This window comes from Geotrypetes seraphini, chromosome 2 (assembly GCF_902459505.1).
Source record: "Geotrypetes seraphini chromosome 2, aGeoSer1.1, whole genome shotgun sequence".
NCBI classification, from domain to species: Eukaryota; Metazoa; Chordata; class Amphibia; order Gymnophiona; family Dermophiidae; genus Geotrypetes; species Geotrypetes seraphini.
In genome coordinates this window covers 385698940-385721790 of record NC_047085.1, presented here as the reverse complement: position 1 = coordinate 385721790, position 22851 = coordinate 385698940, and the positions used below count along the sequence as shown (strand labels likewise).

Here is a 22851-nt window from a genome sequence, read left to right as displayed (position 1 = left end):
CTGCACCGCCGCTCGAATGGTGCAGTCAACTCCCGCGAGTCTCGCAAGAACCAACAGCACCATTTGGGCAGCGGCACAGACTAGGCAGGCGCGAGCCCCGAGCGCAGATTGGGGGAAAGGAAGGGCAGGAGGACCCGGATCTGGCCGGCTGTGCACCCGGGGTGGACCGCCCCCCTCTTGGTACGCCACCGACCTTCACCCCGCCCTTCCAGCACTCTGATTGGCTGGCGTTCTTCAAGAGGCAGGCCAGTCAGGAGGAGAAAAAAGAGAAGGAAAGAAAGGAACCCGCTCTGCGATCGACTGGGGTCACCTGAGCGAGTGACCTGTCGATCGCGATTGACGTATTGGGCACCCCTGTTTTAAAGGTTCTACACAATTTGGACTGAGGCCTAGATTCTCTAAAAGTTGCATTAAAAACAGACGGACTGCTGTTGCAGCCGTTATAGTAGCAATTTTAATAAAGCGAGTCATTCTTTAAAAAACACTTATGCAAATAAGGTTGGCTTAGAGTAGCGAAAATTCGCTAAATTTGCAAGTGCCCACTGCTGGTGCAAGTGCCTATCATTGGTGACAGAATAACGGCAAAAAAAACAAACAAACCACAAAACAAAACCAAACAACAAAAAAATTGAGCCGCAAGTAGCCAACCAACAAAACACCGAACACCCTCCATTCCCATGGCAGCAGGAGTGATACCCAATCTCTTCTGCCTTAAACTAACCAACAACCCCCTGGCAGCAGGAGAGATGCCCCCACTCTCCCGTCGCCATGCAATACTCCCACTCCTGTGCCTCTCTCTCCCTTACCTTACTTTCAGATGGCTGGCCAGAGGGATGCCTACTCCCTCTAGCCAGCTGGCTCCTCTTTAAAATAGCAGGCCTTCCCCTCCCCGGTGCATCCTGAGGGGTCTGAGGCTCTGATTGGCCCAGGTTGTTTAAGGCCCCACCCATATAGTTGTTGATTTTGTCACCAAAAGCCAACACTGCATTTGGAGAATGACTCGGCGATTTTTAAGAATCCACTGGAGTGCTCGTTTCAATATTGAAGAACCCATTTGCATGGCAGTGTTGGAGATTGCTAGAAAGCTCGCTAAAGCCCGTGATAAGCCGTTTTGATAATCCACCGCTAAAATGCATACAGGCTAAAATGTCTGGAATTAGTTTAGTGACTGCATTAAAATTCTGAGAATCTGGCCTTGAATCTTTTCAGTTGGGATAGTGCAAGCAGAAAAGTTTTTACCCCTTATCTCAACTTGCTGCCTCCTTATGACATTGATATACTACTTTCCCGCGTGACCCTCTGCTCTCTAGGCTAAACCACAACCAAGTTTCTTCCCGATTCCCCAGCCTCCCTCTGCTGATATGACTCTCTTACTCCCCCTTCTGTTGACAACCTTCCCCAATCTCTCCTCATGCCACTGAACCCCTTTACATACTACTTGCTCCTTAAACCCATTGCATCCCCCTTCCTCTTATCCACTACCCTCTTCTCCACTTTAAAGATCCAACACTTTCTCCCTCTCATACAGTCACCATTCTCCCTGAGTGCACCTCACCCATATTGCAGTAGCAGGTCCTCCCCAAACTTAACAAGTCCAAAACTCCACCTCACAATATTCAAGAAAGAGATATACAGTGGTGCCTCACACAACGAACTTAATTCGTTCCAGGAGCAAGTTTGTTATGCGAAAAGTTCGTTATGTGAAACGCGTTTTCCCATAACAATACATGTTAAAAAAAATAATTTGTTCTGTAGCATAAAATATGCTAAGATGACATAAAAAAAGATAAATTTTTGGTTATTATTTTTATTTAGATACATCTAAAAACATAATTGTTTTTTAAAACAACACACATTTTTTAAATTTAAAGACAGACTAAGTAGAGTCTAATTTTACAGTGAGAGAGGGCAGAGTCTCAGCGGCAAAAACTGGGACTTAACTGTTCATTTTTTTTTTTTTTTCTACCGTGTTTCCCCGATGATAAGGCAGGGCCATCAAATAAGACAGCCCCCCCTTTTTAGAAAAAAATGTAAAATAAGGCACCCCCCCGCAAATAAGCCACCCACCAATACCTGCGCTTACCCGAATCGGGTGGTACGGTGGGTGACTCCGTGTGGTCCCTGGCACCCCCGACACGATCGGGGCAAGAGGGAGCTCAAGCCCTCTTGCCCCCCCGACTCCCCGACACGATCGGGGCAAGAGGGAGCTCAAGCCCTCTTGCCCCCCCGACACGATCGGGGCAAGAGGGAGCTCAAGCCCTCTTGCCCCCCCGACTCCCCGACACGATCGGGGCAAAAGGGAGCTCAAGCCCTCTTGCCCCCCCGACTCCCCGACACGATCGGGGCAAAAGGGAGCCCAAGCCCTCTTGCCCCGCCGATTCCCCAACTCCCCGACAATATCGGGCCAGGAGGGAGCCCAAGTCCTCCTGGCCACGGCGACCCCCTAACCCCACCCTGCACTACATTACGGGCAGGAGGGATCCCAGGCCCTCCTGCCCTCGACGCAAACCCCCCCCCCCCCCAACGACCGCCCCCCCCAAGAACCTCCGACCGCTCCCCCCAGCTGACCCGCGACCCCCCTGGCCGACCCCCACGACACCCCCAACCCCCTTCCCCGTACCTTTCTGTAGTTGGCCGGACAGACGGGAGCCAAACCCGCCTGTCCGGCAGGCAGCCAACGACGGAATGAGGCCGGATTGGCCCATCCGTCCCAAAGCTCCGCCTACTGGTGGGGCCTAAGGCGCCTGGGCCAATCAGAATAGGCCCGGGAGCCTTAGGTCCCTCCTGGGGGCAGGGCCTGAGGCACATGGTCGGGTTGGGCCCATGTGCCTCAGGCCCCGCCCCCAGGAGGGACCTAAGGCTCCCGGGCCTATTCTGATTGGCCCAGGCGCCTTAGGCCCCACCAGTAGGCGGAGCTTTGGGACGGATGGGCCAATCCGGCCTCATTCCGTCGTTGGCTGCCTGCCGGACAGGCGGGTTTGGCTCCCGTCTGTCCGGCCAACTACAGAAAGGTACGGGGAAGGGGGTTGGGGGTGTCGTGGGGGTCGGCCAGGGGGGTCGTGGGTCGGCTGGGGGGCGGTCGGAGGTTCTTGGGGGGGGGCGGTCGTTGGGGGGGGGGGGTTTGCGTAGAGGGCAGGAGGGCCTGGGATCCCTCCTGCCCGTAATGTAGTGCAGGGTGGGGTTAGGGGGTCGCCGTGGCCAGGAGGACTTGGGCTCCCTCCTGGCCCGATATTGTCGGGGAGTTGGGGAATCGGCGGGGCAAGAGGGCTTGGGCTCCTTTTTGCCCCGATCGTGTCGGGGAGTCGGGGGGGCAAGAGGGAGCCAGGCGGAGAGAGGGCAGTTAAGCGCAGTGCCTGCGCGGAAGGATGCAGCTCGGGCGACTTCGTTGTGTGAAACGAAGTTCGTTGTACGAATCAAGACATAAAGTTCGTTGTGCGCAGCGTGCGCTGTGCGAGGCGTCCGTTGTGTGAGGCACCACTGTATGGCTGAATCCATCAACTTAGAGCAGCCACCTCCAATATATTGCACATTCAAAGTTCAGATAAACAGTCTTCTTCAAACCATATCAGAAGTAAGACAAACCAAAAATATGGAATAATCCAATCATTTATTTTCTTCAAACCAGCGAGCTGGTCATCATCTGAAGGATCACCCAGAACAGGATCTAGAAGCACTGAACAGCGGCAGACTGAGAGGAAGACATGCCCATAGAAGAAACACCGCTTAGGGACAAAGCAGAGACAACGTGGGACTACACAGGGGAAGAACGCTAATGCTAAATATGCCTTAAAGGCTGCAAAGGCCTCTAGCACCTGGGGCACAGTCACCCTGAGATGACGGAAGAATTTGGTTCTGAGGCTGTGGAGGGTCCACAGCCTTGCGAACAGAACCATCAGTTGTGCCGAGCCCCGAAAACAAAATAAGCCACCCTGCCAGGCTAGCCAAGCATTTAGTCACCTGCTTAATCAGAGGAGACGCTAAGCCTTGCACAACCACCACTCCCGGCTCCTAAGGCACCCAAATTTGAGCAATCCCGTAAGAATTTACATTATGAGAACCCAAGGACTCCATACCAATAAGTTTGGAGACAAAAATTGCAGTTTTGGAGAAGCAGGGAGCTTTGGGGGGGGGGGGGGGGAAGAGCAGGGAAGTCAAAAAAATCCAAGATCGCCACCATTAAAAAATTAGCACTAAAATCATGATATTTTTCATATATAGCAGACATTTAAACATCGGTTTTAGAATTTTTCTGGTGGGGGGAACACAGGGGGACATGCAGAAACCTTTAAAATTGAAATATTCAGCTCCCCAAATTTACTTCACAGGCTGTGTGAGCCTTTACTCACTGTAAATGTGGAAATGTGCTGCAGCCTGCCACAGCTCTCTTACAGTAGCTGAAATCAGAGAACCACAGCCTTATGCTTGGAATGCCTCCAGGATACTGATCTTTGGGCTGCCAGTCAGACTCCATGCCCGATTGCACTTCCACACCTGCGGACTCACTCAGGAACGGGCAGAGATGCAAAATGCAGCCAGCACCCTGTGAGACACCAAGTCTTCTAGGTACGTCCAATAGCTTGTGCTGAACTTTGTCTGGCAGTAGGAGAAGTGGGGACGGCCTGAACTCCTAAGAAGCAGATGCAGCCTGGCTGACAGGTATCACCGGGGACTGGCCTGTCAGCTGCAGACCAGAGTCTGTGAGTTCTCCATGCAGGCAAAGCTGAAGAATCACTCACAGCACAGGAAATCCCCAATAAAGGGAGAAAAACACTGAATAAAATAATAAAAAGGAGAGAGCAGGACTAACACACTCCTACTCGTGCAGAGGGGAAAAACTGTAGGTGGAGCTAGAGAGAACATTGAAGTAGAGCAGAGTCACAGAAAAATGCGGATTGGATTCCTTTTGCATATGGCATGCGGCCATTGGGACACAACCCGCTTAATGTCTCACCTATTGCATTGGAAATGCATTAGTTATATCTAATGTGACCATTTATTTTTTTCATCAAAATGGGACATCTATTAATATTCAGTCCCGCCCCCAATCCCATCCTAGCCCCACCCTAGCCCTGCCCCCAATTTCTTCCATTCATTTTCATGTTCACACAATATCTTATTAATTCATAATGGTAAACATAAAATATTTTAAAAAATACAAAGCACACTGTACACAGAAAAAATGTTAATTATCATTTACGAGTTTCAGGGCTTTTTCAAAAATGTCAAGGCAGATTACTTTAAAATATGCAATGTCACCTCAGTAACTATAGAAAAATAGACAAATATAGTGCAAAATATAGACAGCAGATATAAATTCTCAAAATAGACACATTTTGATCATTAAATTGATAATAAAATCATTTTTCCTACCTTTGTTGTCTGGTGATTTCATGAGTCTCCGGTTGCACTTCCTTCTGACTATGCATCCAATCTTTCTTTCTTTTGCATTCAATATTTCTTTCACAATCCAGCCCCTTCTCCTTTGGGTCCAGGTCTCTCTCTTTTCCCTCTGTTACACTCCCCTGATTCAGTGTCAGTTCTCCTTTCTACCTTTGTTCCAGGTCTTACTCTCTCCCCCTCTGGGATCCCCCATGGGATCGGCACATGAGATCTATTCACAGGGCAAAGGTAGGGGAGGGACATTAAGGTGGGCAGACTAGATGGGCCGTGGGCCCTTATCTGCCGTCTATTTCTATGTTTCTATGTTTCTGTTTGAACCTCCCATAGTCCTGCATCTGCCTTCTGTCTTTCTCCTTTCGTCCAAGCCTTTTTCTCTGTAGTCTTTCTAATGTGCTTATAACCCCCCCTTTCTCTGTCTCTTTCTCTCCTCCTTTCCTCCCAGCAGATTTTAGCATAACTCTCTCCTCCTTTTTTCCCCTCCCAGGTCTGGTATCTGTCTCCTCTCCTTCCCCCCTGCTCTGGCATCTCTCTCTCTGCTCCTTTCCTCCTGTTCTTCCCTGGTCTTCCTTCTCAATTTATTTTCTGCCTCTGTCTAAATTCTTTTTTACTATTCAGACCTCAATTTCCCTCTTTCACTTAAACAGGCTGCTTCGCGGCTTTCTCCTGTCGGTGAAGCATCACTGATGATGTCATCAGTGATGCGGCAGAGGGACTCACCGGCAGGAGAAACCCGTGAAGCAGCTTGCTTAGCGTGCTGCGGCTGCTGACACTATTGGAGGCAGATTTGCTGCTCGGTCATCTCACTGGGAGGGTCGGAAGGGTTCGCTTGGGGGGGAGAGATAGGAGGGTCAGCGGGGCCCGAGCGATGATGTTGCCGCTGCCGAATCCAGGCTGCGATCCCCTGTCCCACTGTCCCCACTCACAGCTTTGGGACGCACTCTCTGAAAACGGGACATTTTGGCGTCCAGAAGCTGAGTGGGGACAACGGGACAGGGGATCTGAAAACGGACTGTCCCGTTCAAAACGGGACGTATGGTCACCTTAGTTATACCTTCTCTTTTATTCTTTTTTTAAAGTTTTCTATCCTATCATGAGTTGCAGCTCCTTCTTTTTAAGTTTTATGTTATGTGACAGGGAAGTTCCAGTCACTGGTTTAAAACCTGCTTTAAACCCTGCCACTCAAACAAATGTGCCTATTCCTAAGCCCAGGAAGCGGCCCATTAACTCTGTTCCTAGTACTAAGAGCAGACAGGCAGGGCAGAACAGAGAAGGAATGTCAGAGGAGTTCCAAGTCACTATAATCCCTTTTATAAATCCTCTGTTAATTCTCTAACTAAACCTCTGGTCAGGAAATCTGACACAGTAAGGGTTAAGGAAAGGGGTGGAGCTGTGGCTAGAGCAGGAGTAAAGGTTACTCCAGAGCAGGGGTGCCCACACTTTTTGGGCTTGCGAGCTACTTTTAAAATGACCAAGTCAAAATGATCTACCAACAATAAAATTTAAAAAAAAACCCACAAAGCACACTGTACGCTGAGAAAATGTTAATTATCATTCCTATTCCGGGGGTTTTTCAAAGAGGTCAAGGCAGATGACTCTATGCATTGTCACCTCAGTAACAACCATACAAAAATAGACAAATATATCTCCCCCCTTTTTACTAAACCACAATAGCAGCTTTTAGCACAGGGAGCTGCACTGAATGCCCAGCGCTGCTCTCAACGCTCATAGGCTCCCTGCGCTAAAAACCGCTATTGCGGTTTAGTAAAAGGGGGCCATAGTGCAAAATATAGACAGCAGATATAAATTCAGACACATTTTGGTCACTAAATTTAAAATAAAATCATTTTTCCTACCTTTGTTGTCTGGTGATTTCATGAGTCTCTGGTTGCACTTTCTTCTTCTGACTGTGCATCCAATCTTTCTTCCCTGCTTTCAGCCTGTATGCTTCCTCTCCTCCAGACCTCATTCCCTCCCCCAACTTTTTCTTCCTCTCTCCCTGCCCTTTCTTTCTCCCTGCCTTCCTTTCTTTTTTTTTTCTCTTCATGCTCCCTTTCTTTTTTTCTGTTTCCCTTCTTTCCTTCTGTCTCCCTGCCTGCCCCCTTTCTTTCTTTCTGCCCTCCCCCAAGCCACTGCCGCCGCCATCGGGGAACAGGCCCCCAAGCTACCGCCGCCATCGGGAAACAGGCCCCAAAGCCGCCGCTGCCCCAAGCTCTCCCTGCATCGGGCCGACCAGCATTCCTCTCCCCAATGTCAATTCTGCCCTCGGAGAGTAAGTTCCAGCCCAGCCAGGCAGCGATTGGCTGGCCTGAACTTCCTTTCCGACAGCAGAATTGACATCAGGGAGAAGAAGGCTGATCGGCCCGGTAGATCGCCTAGGCAAAGTGAGTCTAACACGGAGCCCGGGATGGACTCCGCGATCAACTCACTTTGCCTTGGCGATCTACCGGTCGATCGCAATCGACCTATTGGGCACCCCTGCTCCAGAGAATAAAGCAGGGCCAGCTGAGAAAACCAGGAGGCAATCAGGAACTTGGAGGGAAGGGCCTGCCTTACACAGCAGGGAACGAAAAGCTAGCAGCTCAGTCTTACAGCCCTCTGCTAGGAAACTCCCTAACCCACAGCACTGGCAGACTAGCAAAACTTTGCTTTCCAAGCAGAGGCTAAGGGGAAGAGAAAAGCTCCAGGAGCAGGGCTTGCCAAAGGCTGCTTCAGAGGACAGCCTGTATCCAGATTCAGAAAGTAAGGAGTCTCTCATGGAGGTAGAGGGAGACCTCTCTGAGAGAAATGAGATGGACTGCAGCCCTGAAGCCTTGGAGTATGTGTCTGATTGCAGCATGGGTCAGTAAGGTACTGTGTGGGGGAGGGGAATGAAAGTTTGTTCTGAAACAATGGTCTAGTGTACTTAAGAGTAACAGTTCTGTCCTTAGGAAGGACTGTATAATGAATGAGTGTTGGAGGGGTGAATGTGAGGTTTGGTTAGTAGCAGAAATTAAACCAGAATCCCTGTATGCAAGCTAAGCATAGTGAGTGGGGAAGGGATACTGCTAACTAACCTTGAAGGGAGAAGTAAAGCCCAGAGTGGATTCAGTGACCTGACATTGCACAGCCCTGATAGTGGGAACTTTGGGAGGGGAATCTTAGACCATTAAAACAAAGGGCGGATGGTTCCCAGCCCCTACCCCGTAATCAAAAGGGTAGTGGGGCATTTATACTTCAGATGGGTCAGGTGGGTCGAACTTCCTGAAGCAACCATAGGCACAATATAGCAAGTTTTAAAGGAAAAAGTTTTGGTTTATTTTTGGTTTTCCTGAATGCAGCATGGACTTGCTCTGAAAGAGAATTATTGTTTATGTAAAATCTTTTCCAAGCCCAATCAGCCGATGGGGCTGCCTAAGACCCAGTGCCATTGAACTGGGTAATAAAACTTGAACTATCCATTATTAGTGGAGTTTTTTTCTGCTGTGGTTTCCCAGCGTGGCCCTCCAGGGAGTGCTCAGACTTGCGCCCGGGGCAGGAGCCGGGTTGCCAGGCTAGGCTTACCCCTGGCCCCGTCACAGTATTCATAAATTTTCTTTTCCATTCTCTATCATTATAATAATATTTCAAACTGCATTGATATCCCCTGAAATGCAGTATATCAAGTAAAAATAAAACTTGGAAACTGCTAGAAGCAGCTTCAATGTTCTACATAACATGCCAATGCATTTAAAAAAATATATTTAAGTGATATCTTTTGATAAATGATTGAAAAGTAAAGCACAAACAATTTTATCTTCCTGTATTTACCTTTGATGCATTTTAGAGGATATCTTTCTTAAAAAAATATGTTTGAATTCTCTGACCTTTAAACAAAGAACTAGGGAAAGAAAATATTGATTTAAAGTCCGAGTACAGTATATTGGTTTTAAGTGACTTGTAAACAAATTATTGGATTATAAGAGTTGCCTTAACATCTTTCAGCTTTCTGTACAGCTTTGTTTTAAATATGATTCTTTCATATTGAGCTTGAAATTATTGGTATTAGCAAGTGACCTTCTTCGGTGCTTAAAAGTTTCTGATTTCTATCTCTAAATAATTTGAAGGACAATATTCAAGAAACAAAGCAAAGTACATTATTAACACACTTAAATAAAAAGTGTAGCCTAGTGGTTTGGGGTCAGAACCTAAAATGGGGGACACAAAATTTGCATTTACAATCATTACTTATAGTGGGCTCTCCATAGGTGCATCAATATTCTGCATTTCGGGGAGAATCACACAATTTTATTTGACTGCAATTTTATTTGGCTGCAATCATAGGGTCATGGCCACAAAAAAACTGATAAGCATTGGGTGAGAGCAGCAGTCTGCAAACTAAGAAATCAGGATTCAAATCATGTTGGCATTTATGAACTTGGACAAGGCTTCTGGTGACAGAGAAATACATACTGAACCTGAATATTACTCACCCTGTGTTTGAAAAGGCACGAGGAGTACATATAATACATTCATAAAAAAAACCCCAGTTAACAGTAAAAACAAGATATTAAAATGCAACCAGAAAAGAAATACTAGTAGTTCAGTTTTGGTTTAGTTGGCATTTGATTTACTCCCTTTTCAGGAATAATCAAAGTGGTTTACAATAAAAATCATTGGATAAAGAAAAGAACTACTGTACATAAAACCAACAAGACAGTGGAAAATGTTCAAAAAAACTAAGGAAATAAGTGGATCTTTAGTGAGGCCTTAAATCTTGTTCAGGGGGACAATGTAGAAAAATGCTGGCAGGTGAACTCCAGGCAGGAGCAATGGATGGGGGAAGAGAAAGACGGTGAGACAATGTTAAGATTCAAGGATATGAGGTATAAGGTGTAATAAGAAAAGAGAGGTAAGTAGGGATTCCAGCATGAAGCAGCATGCGTGCTAAGATAAGAAATACAGTACAAAATTTTTTCCTCACCATATAAGTGATGTAAATGAAAAATAAATACAGTTAGACATTTTTATCTTACCCCTCTGTGTAATGCTGTTCTTCCCCATTTGTCTTTGGCATCTACATTTGCTCCCTTATTAAGCAGCGAGTAAACACAATCTGTGTGCCCATTCAGAACAGATAGCATCAAAGGAGTCCTAAGCAATAAAATATATGAATAAGGATTGTATAGATGGAGGATTTTATAGTAAGACTGTCAAGTAGTCAGCAGTACTTTAGTCCAATAACTAACATATACAGTGTAACCTTGGTTTACTAGCATAATTTGTTCCAGAAGCATGCTCGTAAACCAAAATACTCATATATCAAAGCAAATTTCCCCATAGGAAATAATGGAAACTCGCTTTGATACGTTCCCCCCCCCCCCCCCCCGAGGCCAGCGGCGCTGCTCCACCCACTCACAAAGACCCCCCTTCGCGCAAACCGGCACCCTCTCCCCCTCCGCGTGGACTGGCACCCCCCGCCCGAACAACTTACACTTACCCCCCGTCTGGCACCGGCACGCAGCCCACAGGACGTGCTGGTGCCACTAGAAGATCTTCCTGCTTCTGCCGGCCTTGAGCATGCATCTGCGCATGCTCAAGGACTTCTAATAAGAACATAACAAGTTGCCTTTGCTGGGTCAGACTGCTCCTGCGGCGGCCCATCAGGTCCATGACCTGTAAGGTGATCCTTTGCCTAAAACCCTTCAATCCCCTTTATCCCTCTGTCTATACCTTTATATAATCCTATTTATACCTCTATCTGTATCCCTCAAACCCCGTATCCATCAGGAATTTATCCAATCCTTCTTTGAAACCCCGAAATGTACTCTGTCCTATCACAGCCTCCAGAAGCGCATTCCAGGTGCCCACCACCCTCTGAGTGAAAAAGAATTTCCTAGCATTGGTTCTAAACCTGTCCCCTTTCAATTTCTCTGAGTGCCCCCCTTGTTCTTCTGGTTCCCAATAGGTTGAAGAATCTGCCCCTCTCCACCTTCTCTATGCCCTTTATGATCTTGTAAGTCTCTATCATGTCTCCTGAGTCTCCGCTTTTCCAGGGAGAAGAGCCCCAGCCTTTCTAACTTGTCTGCGTATGAAAGGTTTTCCATACCTTTTATCATTTTCGTCGCTCTTCTCTGAACCCTCTCAAGTATCGCCATGTCCTTCTTAAGGTATGGTGACCAATACAGTACTCCAGATGCGGGCACACCATTGCACAATACAGCGGCATGATGACTTCCTTTGTTCTGGTTGTAATACCCTTCTTAATAATGCCCAACATTCTGTTTGCTTTCTTTGAGACTGCTGCGCATTGTGCCGTTGACTTAATTGTTATATCCACCAGCACACCCAAGTCATTTTCAAGGTTACTTTCCCCTAGTACTAATCCCCCCATTTTGTAGCTGAACATCGGGTTCTTTTTCCCTATATGCATGACCTTGCATTTCTCTATATTGAAGTTCATTTCCCTCTCGCCGAGATTCTCGGAGATCTCCAAGAATCTCTGTGAGAGGGAGAATTAGAAGTCCTTGAGCATGTGCAGATGCATGCTCAAGGCCAGCAGAAGCAAGAAGATCTTCCAGCAGCACCGGCACGTCCTGTGGGCTGCGTGTCGGTGCCAGACGGGGGGGGGGGGTTAGTTTAAGTTGTTCAGGCGGGGGGTGCCGGTTTGCGCGGGAGGGAGGTGGTGCTGGTTTGAGCGGCCTTTGTGAGCGTGGGGGGAGTGATGCCTGTTATCGGGGGGGTGGGGTGGTGCTTGCAAATTAAGTCAACACTCGGTTTGCGAGAATGTTTTGCTCGTCTTGCAAAACACTCGCAAACCGGGTTACTCACAAACCGAGGTTTGACTGTACTTATCTGCACTGCAACTCAATTGCTCTCAATAATTGATCTTCTTGGATGACAACCACATAATCAGTCATATTACTTGGTCAGGTGCCTCATCTTAGAGGATTCTATAACTTTTCTAATAAAGCTATGAGAATGTGCAAAGGTTCTCTGTGTGCTGGCAAAGTTGCTGCTCCTCAAATGTATTGCATACCTTAACTAAGAATTTAGCAAGTAAAAGTATAGCAACAAGTAGGGAATTGATTGGGTAGCACAGCACACAGTATTGCTGTCATGTCTACTATACCTGAATATAACATACCTTGGTCTACATCCAAAAAATTAAATAAAAAAACTAGGACTGCAGGAAGATTAAACATTTTAATTGTAATATCATGTTTATTGAGACACAAGGAGGCTATAGTTACGAGTGCTGAGCATAGAAAGCAATACAAAGACAGTAATACAGAAACATAACAGCAGTATAAGGAGCCACAACAGTACCAAACTCACAGGATAATGCCCAAATGGGTGTCCCCACTTCTATCAAAATAAGTAGGTACCCACCCATTCAATTTGCAAATAGGCACAATACAAAGTCGGCCACCCCTGTCTCTTTTATATGAATACCCCTGAGAATCCCCAAATGATTCCACCCATACAGACACCCAAGCATCCATCACACACAAACCACTCAAACCCACTCACAACCAGCAACCACCCCACAAGCCATACATCAAAAAGCAAACATCAAACCCTGTAAGACACCGGGAAGGCAGGACCATGGACGGGCAGTGCGAGAGAGAAGCGAGGCTGTCCATATAAATGTCCTCCCCCAATTATATATCATAGAGCCCCATAGGTAGGCCCAAAGGCCAGTCGCAAGCAGAGGGTTTCAACCTGAAACCATAGGACAGGAAACAACAGCAGGTTTAAAATCCGGGCAAGTTAAACAGTAGCAGTGATAGCAGCCCTCCAAAAGGCGCAGTAGGTTTTCCATGAGTCCCGAGATCTAGCAGAGTAGGTAACCAGCTCATAGCGGGCTTGAATCTTCATCTGAGCAAGCCATATGGAATAAGAAGGCGCCTCCTCAGATGCCCATGTCTGTAGAATAAGTTTGTTGCCCAGGAGGACCGCATGTAGCAAAAACTTGGCAGAGGCCGCATCCAACCCCTGCTGCATTAGGTCCTGTACATCCCCCAGCAGCAAAGCAGGACCATTCCAATGCAAATCACACTTAAACAAGCCATACAAATACCTTTGAATGGGTGCCCAAAGTGTCAAGATGGGACAGTCAAAAAAGGAGTGAAGAAAGGTTCCCATCTGGGTTTTACATTTAACACAATTGCTGTTTTCCCAAAGCCCCATGGCATGCTTCCTACAGCGAGTAAGATATGCTCGGTGGAGTATTCTGAATTGGGTCTCCTGCAGCGAGACCGCCTTCACATGAGTAGTGTCTGAAATAATTGGTGAAGGTCATGGACAGAGACATCCATGCCCAATTCAGTAGACCATTCTCGGGCTAAATAAGAAACACTCTTTCCCTTGAGAGTCCCTACCTGCTGCATACCAGGTTGAGATCCTATTAGAGGAGGAGGGAGTAGATAAAACGAGCAAATCTAAGCCCACATAAGAACCATTTGTCCCCAGACATCCGAACGAGAGACTGGTAATAATGCCTAATTTGGAGATAAGTATAAGACTGAGCAACATGTAAATCCCAAGCCTCTTGCACCTGGGAAAGGAAAGGGATCTGTTCCCTTCCCAATTGAAGTGCCACCCTCAAGGTGAGATTCCTCTCCCCCTGCCTCCCAGGCCTACCAGTCCTCTAAGACCCGGGACAAAATCAGGGTTGTGAAGGAGAGATAGGAAGGGCGAGGCTGCAGGCGATCTACCCTGCTGAAGTCTCCACCACCGCCAGGCATTACACAAGGGCAAAAGAAAGGAAAACACAGAAATAGGGCCTCCTCCCCACCCCCCGATCTCCCCTAGAGCTGTGCAAGAAAGAAGAAAGAGCCCAAGGTGAGCAAACATAAACAAAGAAGTCCGGAGGGGAATATCGCCGCAAGGACACTGAATGTTCATGTATCCATCTGAGGAAGGCCCCAACATTATAAAGGCAGATGTCAGGTAAGCCTAAGGCCCCCCCCCCCCCAACTTGAGGAAGCTAATATGGGCCAACCTGCCCCTCCAAATGAACATGCAGATCACAGAACGAAAAAGGCACTCACTGCTGCGAGAGATCCAAATGGGAATGGTCTGGAGCAGGTACAACAGCTTCAGGAACATGACCATCTTTACTAAGGCTACACACCCCATGAGGGATGGCGGAAGCGCGCGCCATTTGTAACATAAATTTTGATTTTCCCAATGGTGGCCGAAATGTTGGCTTCATACAGTTTTTTGGGGTCTCCATATAACAAAATGCCCAGATATTTCAACTTCCCAGGGCTTGGAAGCGTTTGCCCCCAGCAGCAAGGCCTCAGTTTTATCAAAATTGATCTTGAGTCCAGAGAACTGCCCATACAGGTTGATAACAGACATAAGGGCAGGCATAGTGCGATCAGCGTGCTTGACATATAGCAGCATGTCGTCCGCAAACATACTGATGTGGAACTCCCGACTTCCAACCCATAAACCCTCCAAACTAGAATCTTGCTGAATGTGAGCCACCAGGGGCTCCAAAGATAAAAGGAAAAGGAGTGGAGAGAGAGGACAGCCCTATCTCGGCCCAAGAGAAAAGGGGCAGAAACACCCCCATTTACCAAAATTTGGGATTGTGATACAGAGCGGTCAGCGAAGTGATAAAGTCGCCCTGGATACCAAAGTGCCCCAACACCCAAAAGAGATGATTCCAGGAGACCATGTCAAAAGCTTTTTCAACATCGAAGCTAGTGATCAAGGCCCACTCAGAAGAAGCATGAGGGGATTGCAAGACAGCCAGCACTTTTAAAAGGTTCATTGAAGCATGTCTACCCGGTAAGAAGCCAACTTGGTCTTCATGAATCAGTAGAGGAAGGAAGACATTAAGATACACCGCAAGAATGCTGGCCAATATCTTAACATCTTGATTAAGTAGAGAGATCAGTCTGTAGGATCCAAGGGTGTCTAGGGGCCTGCCGGGCTTAGGGAGGATAATGATACAAGCTTTATTATGCGAGTCCCCAGGGTGGAGTTATAGTACTCAGACACATAAAGTAAGTCTGTAAGGGCAAGAGTGCCACAGGTTCCAAGAGTTTATAAAATCCGGGGCCTAACCCATCAGGCCATCAGGGCCTGGCGTTTTAGCTAGTATAAGTAATTGTATCTCCTCCCCAGTGATTGTCCCACTGAGAGATGCTTGCTGTTTCTCCGATAAGGAAGGTAAGGAAAGGGTTCGGAAAAATTCTGGTCTAGCGGTATCAGCATCCGGCTAAGCTGTATACAGATTAGTGTAGAACTGCATAAACTGATGGGTAATAGCATGATGATTGTGATGTAATCCACCCTGAGGATCCTTAATAGAAGTGATAATGTTTAGTTTTGGGAGGCCACACCAAATTGGCAAGCAAACGGCGTCAGAGCTGTTAACACGGTAGCTGGAGCTAAAAACGGGGGTCATGTAGGGTGAAATATAACAAGAAAATGAGTCAGAGCTAGCACAAATATATATGCCTGAATACCAAAGAGATGCATGTAACAGAGCCGTGCATCTCAATCCAGTCTTTGGGGCACATCTAGCCAGTCAGGTTTTCAGGATATCCACACTGCATGTGCAAGAAATAGATTTTTAAAGTAAGGAAGCAGTGCATGTAAACCTATCTATAAAAAAGGCAGTAATATTTATGTGCTGATTAGGTATATAAACAATTACCGTATTTTCGCGGATATAACGCGCGCGTTATACGTGATTTTACGTACCGCGCATACCCCTCGCGCGTTATATGCCTGAGCGCGGTATACAAAAGTTTTTAAACATAGTTCCCACCCCGCCCGACGCCCGATTCACCCCCCCAGCAGGACCGCTCGCACCCCCACCCCGAACGACCGCTCGCACGCGCTCCCACCCGCACCCGCATCCACGATCGGAGCAAGAGGGAGCCCAAGCCCTCTTGCCCGGCCGACTCCCCGACGTCCGATACATCCCCCCCCCGGCAGGACCACTCGCACCCTCACCCCGAAGGACCGCCGACTCCCCAACAATATCGGGCCAGGAGGGAGCCCAAACCCTCCTGGCCACGGCGACCCCCTAACCCCACCCCGCACTACATTACGGGCAGGAGGGATCCCAGGCCCTCCTGCCCTCGACGCAAACCCCCTCCCCCCAACGACCGCCCCCCCCAAGAACCTCCGCCCGTCCCCCAGCCGACCCGCGACCCCCCTGGCCGACCCCCACGACACCCCCACCCGCCTTCCCCGTACTTTGTGTAGTTGGGCCAGAAGGGAGCCCAAACCCTCCTGGCCACGGCGACCCCCTAACCCCACCCCGCACTACATTACGGGCAGGAGGGATCCCAGGCCCTCCTGCCCTCGACGCAAACCCCCCTCCCTCCAACGACCGCCCCCCCCAAGAACCTCCGACCGACCCGCGACCCCCCTGGCCGACCCCCCCACCCCCCTTCCCCGTACCTTTGGAAGTTGGCCGGACAGACGGGAGCCAAACCCGCCTGTCCGGCAGGCAGCCAACGAAGGAATGAGGCCGGATTGGCCCATCCGTCCTAAAGCTCCGCCTACTGGTGGGGCCTAAGGCGCGTGGGCCAATCAGAATAGGCCCTGGAGCCTTAGGTCCCACCTGGGGGCGCGGCCTGAGGCACATGGGCCAAACCCGACCATGTGTCTCAGGCCGCGCCCCCAGGTGGGACCTAAGGCTCCAGGGACTATTCTGATTGGCCCACGCGCCTTAGGCCCCACCAGTAGGCGGAGCTTTAGGACGGATGGGCCAATCCGGCCTCATTCCTTGTTGGCTGCCTGCCGGACAGGCGGGTTTGGCTCCCGCCTGTCCGGCCAACTTCCAAAGGTACGGGGAAGGGGGGTGGGGGGGTCGGCCAGGGGGGTCGCGGGTCGGTCGGAGGTTCTTGGGGGGGGCGGTCGTTGGAGGGAGGGGGGTTTGCGTCGAGGGCAGGAGGGCCTGGGATCCCTCCTGCCCGTAATGTAGTGCGGGGTGGGGTTATGGGGTCGCCGTGGCCAGGAGGGTTTGGGCTCCCTTCTGGCCCAACTACACAAAGTACGGGGAAGGCGGGTGGGGGTGTCGTGGGGGTCGGCCAGGGGGGTCGCGGGTCGGCTGGGGGACGGGCGGAGGTTCTTGGGGGGGGCGGTCGTTGGGGGGAGGGGGTTTGCGTCGAGGGCAGGAGGGCCTGGGATCCCTCCTGCCCGTAATGTAGTGCGGGGTGGGGTTAGGGGGTCGCCGTGGCCAGGAGGGTTTGGGCTCCCTCCTGGCCCGATATTGTTGGGGAGTCGGCGGTCCTTCGGGGTGAGGGTGCGAGTGGTCCTGCCGGGGGGGGGATGTATCGGACGTCGGGGAGTCGGCGGTCCTTCGGGGTGGGGGTGCGAGTGGTCCTGCCGAGGGGGGAGAAGAATCGGACGTCGAGGGGGGGCATCAGGCTTTCAGGATGGGGACAGGACTTCAAGGGGGGACAGGCAGACCTTCAAGGGGGGACAGGACTTCAAGGGGGACAGGCACGGAGAGGCGGGGCAGTGCACCGAAAGTCAGGGCGGGTGAACGGTGAGTCGGGGCAACCAGAGGAGAGTCGGGGCAGTGCACCGAAAGTCAGGGTGAGTCGGGGCAACCAGAGGAGAGTCGGGGCAGTGCACCGAAAGTCAGGGTGAGTCGGGGCAACCAGATGAGAGTCGGGGAGAGCGAAAGGAGAGTCGGGGTGGCCAGAGGAGAGTCGGGCAGCATGCGCGTTATATGCCTGAGCGCGGTATAGAAAAGTTTTTGTACATATCATCGTGATTTCTGCGCGCTATACCCCTGTGCGCGTTTTACAATGGTGCGCGTTATATCCGCGAAAATACGGTAGTATAATAGCATATATGTGTGCACATATGTGCATAAATTTCAAAATACTGCCTAAGTGTTAATCTAAATAAGCATGTATGAGGGTATTTTACAGGTAAGTGACACCACCACACCAATGGACTAATGAAATCAAAGCACATAATACCAATTACCTGATATGGTCATACTTTGAAATTTTTTCCTCAGGGTTACAAACTAAAAAGATAAATACATGTATTAAAATGAAAAATCATGGCCAAGTCAGTTATTTGACTTTATAATATCAATGAGGACTATTTGAATTTGTTTTCATTGGATCTACTGGTGTGGGTTGTCTGCCATCTGGGGTGGATCTTCGCCTCTTTTGTTTGTTTTACAGGTAGGTGTACACATAGACAGAAATTAGTTGGAGCATGGGCAGGACTCACATATGGGTAATTTCTAGAATACTATAAGTTAATGGTCTCAAACTCAAATAACTTTTTTCTTTACGCTAAGATAAAGAAAATATTGAAAGGAAGACATTTTGATGACATTCAGGACAAGGGTAATATGATGACAACTCTGATGGGCATTCCAGAAAAAGAGTTTCAAAATTGCTTTGAAGAGTGGATTAGGTGCTGGTGTCAGTGTATAGCTTCCCAAGGGGAATACTTTGAAGTTGGCTATAGTGATATTCAGCAATGAGGTATGTAGCACTTTTTCTAGATAAGTTCGAGAACTTGATTGTCAGACTTCAAATATCACAAATTATTCAGAAACATTTTGAATAAATATGTTTTTAGTAATCTCCTAAATGTCATGTAATTACCCTCAGCTCTATTGTCACAAACCCCTACAACCCTCTCAAAAATAAAACCACACATCAGAATTTCACAGTCTTCAAGAAAGGACACATTTTAAAAACAGATTATTTGTGATATCTGTGCTCCTGTCTGTGGAACTCTGCCCAGCTATTGGTATTCTACCTCGGGGTTGAGCCAGCAGCTTTCCGGCGAACTCAGCACAGGAGCTGCCCGAGCGTTTCTGAGCCCGGAGCAGAGGTCAATTCCTCCCCAACCCGGAAGTGCTTCAGTGCAGGGAGCTGCAAGAGTTCAGCAGCCCGATGTGGGAGGAATGGACTTCAGCAAAGGAGGGACTCCAGCACCGGAGCTTCGGCAGGACAGTGCTGGAGATGTTGGCCAGCTAACCCCTAACACTAATGGAGGAGAGGTGAGATGAGCTTCTGGAGGCAATAACATCAGTTTTGGGGAGCTGAAAAGACCTGAGAAAATTGATATGGAAGCGCTTTTGCAGGCCATATCTATCATGTACGCCAACCTAAAATTGAGTCTTTCAACTATCAAAACTGATTATGGGACTATCTACTCCAAGATTGAGCAACAGGGGGGTGCGACTAACTAACTTGACTGAGAAATTGGAGAAACAAGAAGAAAGTTTGAAGGAAGTGAAGACTGTTCAATTGGAAATGGTTAAGGAAAGATCATTTATCTCTCGCAAGTTGGAAAATTTTGAAAATTCACTTAGGAGAAATAATTTAAGATTTCTGAACTTTCCTAAATGTCCCGTCATCTCTTCAGTGGAGATGGCGAGAAAATATTTCCGAGAAGTCCTAGCCATTCCATTGGAAAATTTACCTCCAATTGTTAGAACTTATGACTTGGACATTAAGTGACCTCAAGGGGCGTCTACTCCTAAAGGAAAATCTAAAGATAATGTTGATTTGTCTTTATTTCTGGAAAGTTTTCTTTAGGTGGTTACGAATAGAACCACTCTCTTATTGACTCTAGCCTTGGAAAGTGATAAAGAATATGTTTTACGCTTATATTTCCGTCATTTAAATGATACCTTTTTGGGTTCAAATGTTAGAATTTTCCCGGACCTAGCTTTGAAAACCCAGAGGCATAGAAAGGAGTTCTTGGCTTTGAGGCCAAGAGCGCTGGCCTTTGGCGCTTCTTTTTTGCTCAAATTTCCAGCAAAATGTTTTATTTCTTATCAAAATAAAAATTTTCTTTTCTTTGAACCCAAATAGCTATTAGATTTTTTAGGGCCAAAAGAAGGGTTGGTTTCTTAGTCTGTGGATGAATGACCTGTCTACCGGCTGTGGGGAGGGTATCCATTGCCGTTACTCTATATCTGATAATTTTGTGCAATTAATTGAAATTTATTTTCTCTCTTGATTCTAAATTTGTGGACTGAATAGTTGATTGAATTTTCTAGTATATATGTTAAAATTTTTGCACATTTTTTAAAAAATTCTGGTCTCTTTTCAAGATTGTGATGCTTGATGTTGAAATGTAAAAGGATATAAACAAAAAAAAATTAAAAAAAGAATAATTTGTTTCTTACTGTCCATTTCCATCTTGAATATCTACTGCTTTCTGCACATCAGCATTTCCTATTAACAGCCGTAAGCATTCTGAATGACCATTTGTAGCTAGAATTAAAAAAGAAAACATACTTCTAAATGGAAACATTTGAGTGATTTCAAATTAAATTAAAGATACACCTAGAATCTTGTGTTTAAGGCTAGGACTTAGATAACTTAAAATATAACTGGAAAAAATGCTACCAATTGTACCTGGTCTTAGCACCTGTTTGAGCATCAATAGGAAAGACATTTCAGAATTAGTACAACTTGGAAAACCTCAGGCAGGTGTTAAAATTTATGCATCAGTTACACACATAAATGGTACTAGCATATTTATACCCATAAATATCAAACGTGAACTAGATAAGTTTGATAAAAAAATTTACAAGTAAAACATTTTTTGTATAAAAGTGTGTGACAGTTGAACATGGACTGGTGACAAAGTCAATGGCTGTAATTTCGTGGTCAGAACAATCAGCCCTATTTTCAGCCAAACTTTTCTGATTGGCCCTAAAAATATCTAAGAGATTACAGATTGACAATTTGGGCTGCTATATATAGCTTTTTATGAGTATGGGCTTTAATTGGTGATTCAATATTCCACAATTTCATGCATATCTTCAATAGCGTGTGGTTCATCATGTACATGGGCGGCTTCTAGGTGGGGTGTTGGCAGAGCACATTTATACGTGTAATTTATATAACGCTATAAACCCCCCTTTTACTAAACCACGATAGCGGTTATTAATGTAGGGAGCAGCACGGAGCATTTAGCGCGGCTCCCTGTGCTAATAACCGCTATTGCAATTTAGTAAAAGAAGGGGTAAGTTAGGCCCACATCTTCCAAAACCAGGTAACATAGAAACATAGAAATAGACGGCAGATAAGGGCCACGGCCCATCTAGTCTGCCCACCCTAATGACCCTCCCCTATCTTTGCCTAGTGAATAGAACCCACGTGTCGATCCCATTTGGCCTTAAAATCAGGCACGCTGCTGGCCTCAATCACCTGCAGTGGAAGACTATTCCAACGATCAACCACCCTTTCAGTGAAAAAGAATTTCCTGGTGTCACCTCGTAGTTTCCCGCCTCTGATTTTCCACGGATGCCCTCTTGTTGCCGTGGATCCCTTGAAAAAGAAGATATCTTCTTCCGCTTTGATGCGGCCCGTGAGATACTTGAACGTCTCGATCATGTCCCCCCTCTCTCTGCGCTCGAGCGAGTATAGCTGCAGTTTGTCTAACCGTTCTTCGTACGGGAGACCTTTGAGTCCCGAGACCATCCGGGTGGCCATTCTCTGAACCGACTCCAATCTCAGCACATCTTTGCGATAATGTGGCCGCCAGAATTGCACACAGTATTCCAGGTGGGGCCTCACCATGGATCTATACAATGGCATAATGACTTCCGGCTTACGGCTGACGAAACCCCTGCGTATGCAACCTAGGATCTGTCTTGCCTTGGATGAGGCCTGCTCTACCTAACTGGCAGCCTTCATGTCCTCACTGACGATCACCCCCAAGTCCCGTTCTGCTACCGTTCTTGTTAGGATCTCACCATTAAGGGTATAAGTCTTGTATGGATTATGGTTGCCTAGGTGCATGATTTTGCATTTTTTGGCATTGAAGCTAAGTTGCCAGGTCCTAGACCAGCGCTCCAGTAAGAGTAGGTCGTGCATCATGTTGTCGGGCATTGAATCTTCGTCCGTTGTGCATTTGCCCACTACATTACTTAGTTTGGCGTCATCGGCGAATAATGATATTTTACCTCGAAGCCCTTCTGCCAAGTCTCTTATAAAGATGTTGAATAGGGTCGGTCCCAAGACCGAGCACTGTGGCACTCCACTGATCACCTCCGTCATTTCTGAGGGGGTGCCGTTCACCACTACCCTTTGAAGCCTACCACCAAGCCAGTTCCTAACCCATTTCGTCAATGTGTCACCTAATCCTATAGAACTCATCTTGCTCAGCAACCTGCGGTGTGGTACGCTATCGAATGCTTTGCTAAAGTCCAGGTACACAATGTCCAGGGACTCCCCAACATCCAGCTTCCCCGTCACCCAGTCAAAGAAGCTGATCAGGTTGGATTGGCATGATCTCCCCTTAGTAAATCCATGTTGACGGGGGTCCCGTAGATTTTCCTCATCCAGGATCTTATCCAATTGGCGTTTGATCAGAGTTTCCATTAGTTTGCTCACTATTGATGTTAGACTCACTGGTCTGTAGTTTGTTGTCTCCATCTTTGAGCCTTTCTTGTGGAGTGGAATGACGTTAGCCGTCCTCCAGTCCAACGGGACGCTGCCTGTACTAAGGGAGAGGTTGAAG

General features: G+C 47.7%; 1 protein-coding gene across 4 annotated transcripts in view; it reads right to left on the bottom strand.

The window, feature by feature from the left end:
* The window catches only part of ANKRD28 (ankyrin repeat domain 28), a 425075-nt gene that overhangs the window by 94833 nt on the left and 307391 nt on the right, over positions 1–22851 (bottom strand). For all 4 annotated transcript variants that reach the window (XM_033930721.1, XM_033930723.1, XM_033930720.1 and 1 more), the window contains 2 exons: positions 20507–20594; positions 10392–10509 (listed from right to left, as the gene is read on the bottom strand). In XM_033930721.1, coding sequence (XP_033786612.1) covers positions 10392–10509; positions 20507–20594 — 206 coding nt within the window. The remainder of the gene's footprint in view (positions 1–10391; positions 10510–20506; positions 20595–22851) is intronic.